This window comes from Artemia franciscana, chromosome 21 (genome assembly GCF_032884065.1).
Source record: "Artemia franciscana chromosome 21, ASM3288406v1, whole genome shotgun sequence".
NCBI classification, from domain to species: Eukaryota; Metazoa; Arthropoda; class Branchiopoda; order Anostraca; family Artemiidae; genus Artemia; species Artemia franciscana.
Window position 1 is genome coordinate 3,821,544 of NC_088883.1, and position 1,092 is coordinate 3,822,635.

The 1,092-nt window shown below is 37.6% G+C and overlaps 1 protein-coding gene across 1 annotated transcript; it reads right to left on the reverse strand.

Moving 5' to 3' along the window:
• Positions 1 to 313: 313 nt before the first annotated feature.
• LOC136041095 (uncharacterized) lies at positions 314 to 778 on the reverse strand. The gene has a single exon (XM_065725649.1). It carries the CDS (start codon positions 776 to 778, stop codon positions 314 to 316), a length of 465 nt encoding a protein of 154 aa, XP_065581721.1.
• Between the last annotated feature and the right edge of the window lie 314 nt (positions 779 to 1,092).

The following is a 1,092-nucleotide window of genomic DNA, read 5'->3' on the forward strand; positions in this document are numbered from 1 at the left end:
CAGAATTTGAATCTATAAGGATTAACACATTCTTTGACGAAAGGTTTAGTCTGGCCATAGTTTCAAGTGCTTTATATATAGCAAATAACTCTGCTGACAGAATTGAAGTGTGGAATGGAAGAGTTTCAAGGAAACATGAGGAATACACACCCCTGCTCCTGCTCTTGATCCTTTTACTGAACGTGAAGGCTAGAACATGTTCAGGAAAGTGTGAGGATATCTTATTAGCAAAGAGTTGACAGACATACTGATCTGAATAATGTTACTTTTCTTTAGAAACTAACTGAAGATGACATTCAGGAGCCACCATTTCTCATGGTGGAGATTTTGGAAAAGGGTAACTATCCGCCTGTTCATTTTTCCAATTTGGGTAATCTTTTAGATACTGGCTAAAAGAAGATAGTAGGTGTTGGGGGTTAGCAGGATTACGAAAAGTGGAGGGAAAAACGGCATGGATTTGGCCATATGTTTGTATTTTTGTGAAGTAGCAGTTTCTCTGCATAGTAGCCTTGTCTTTCAGAGCAGGTAGTCCAGAAAGTTCTTTGAGCTTAACCACTGCAGTATGTTTGTGGAGCCCCAAAGCAATTCTGATGGCTGAATTTTGGAGTGTCTCAAGGGTATTGAACAAAGTAACCGGAATATTTGTAAGAAATTGTATGCCATATTCCAATTTAGATCGAATATACATTTTGTAAAAGTCAATAATCAACTTTGGTGAAGATCCCCATTTAGATCCTGCAAGTCGTTTGAGGATGGTTAGCCGTTTTAAAATTGTCATTCTTAACATCATTAAATATGGTTGTCATTTTAAACGAGAATCAAGAATCATGCCCAGTAGCCGAACTGACGGCTCATAGACTATCTCACTCTTTTCTATCCTTAAGGGTTTCGGAAGGGTTACTTGTCGTTTATAGAACGCAATTGCTTTTGTTTTTGGTATAGAAATGGGCAGTCCAAAAGCTTTAGAAAACAGGCACACATCATATATATCTTCCTTAATGATGTTTTGGAGTAAAGTTATGTTCTTATGTCTGTTCCACACAAGGAGATCGTCAGCAAATTCTCCATGTTTTGACTGGCTTCTAAGTTTTA

Coding starts and splice junctions, on each gene's coding strand:
- LOC136041095 (XM_065725649.1), bottom strand. CDS start 778: ATGACAATTTTAAAACGGCTAACCATCCTCAAACGACTTGCAGGATCT.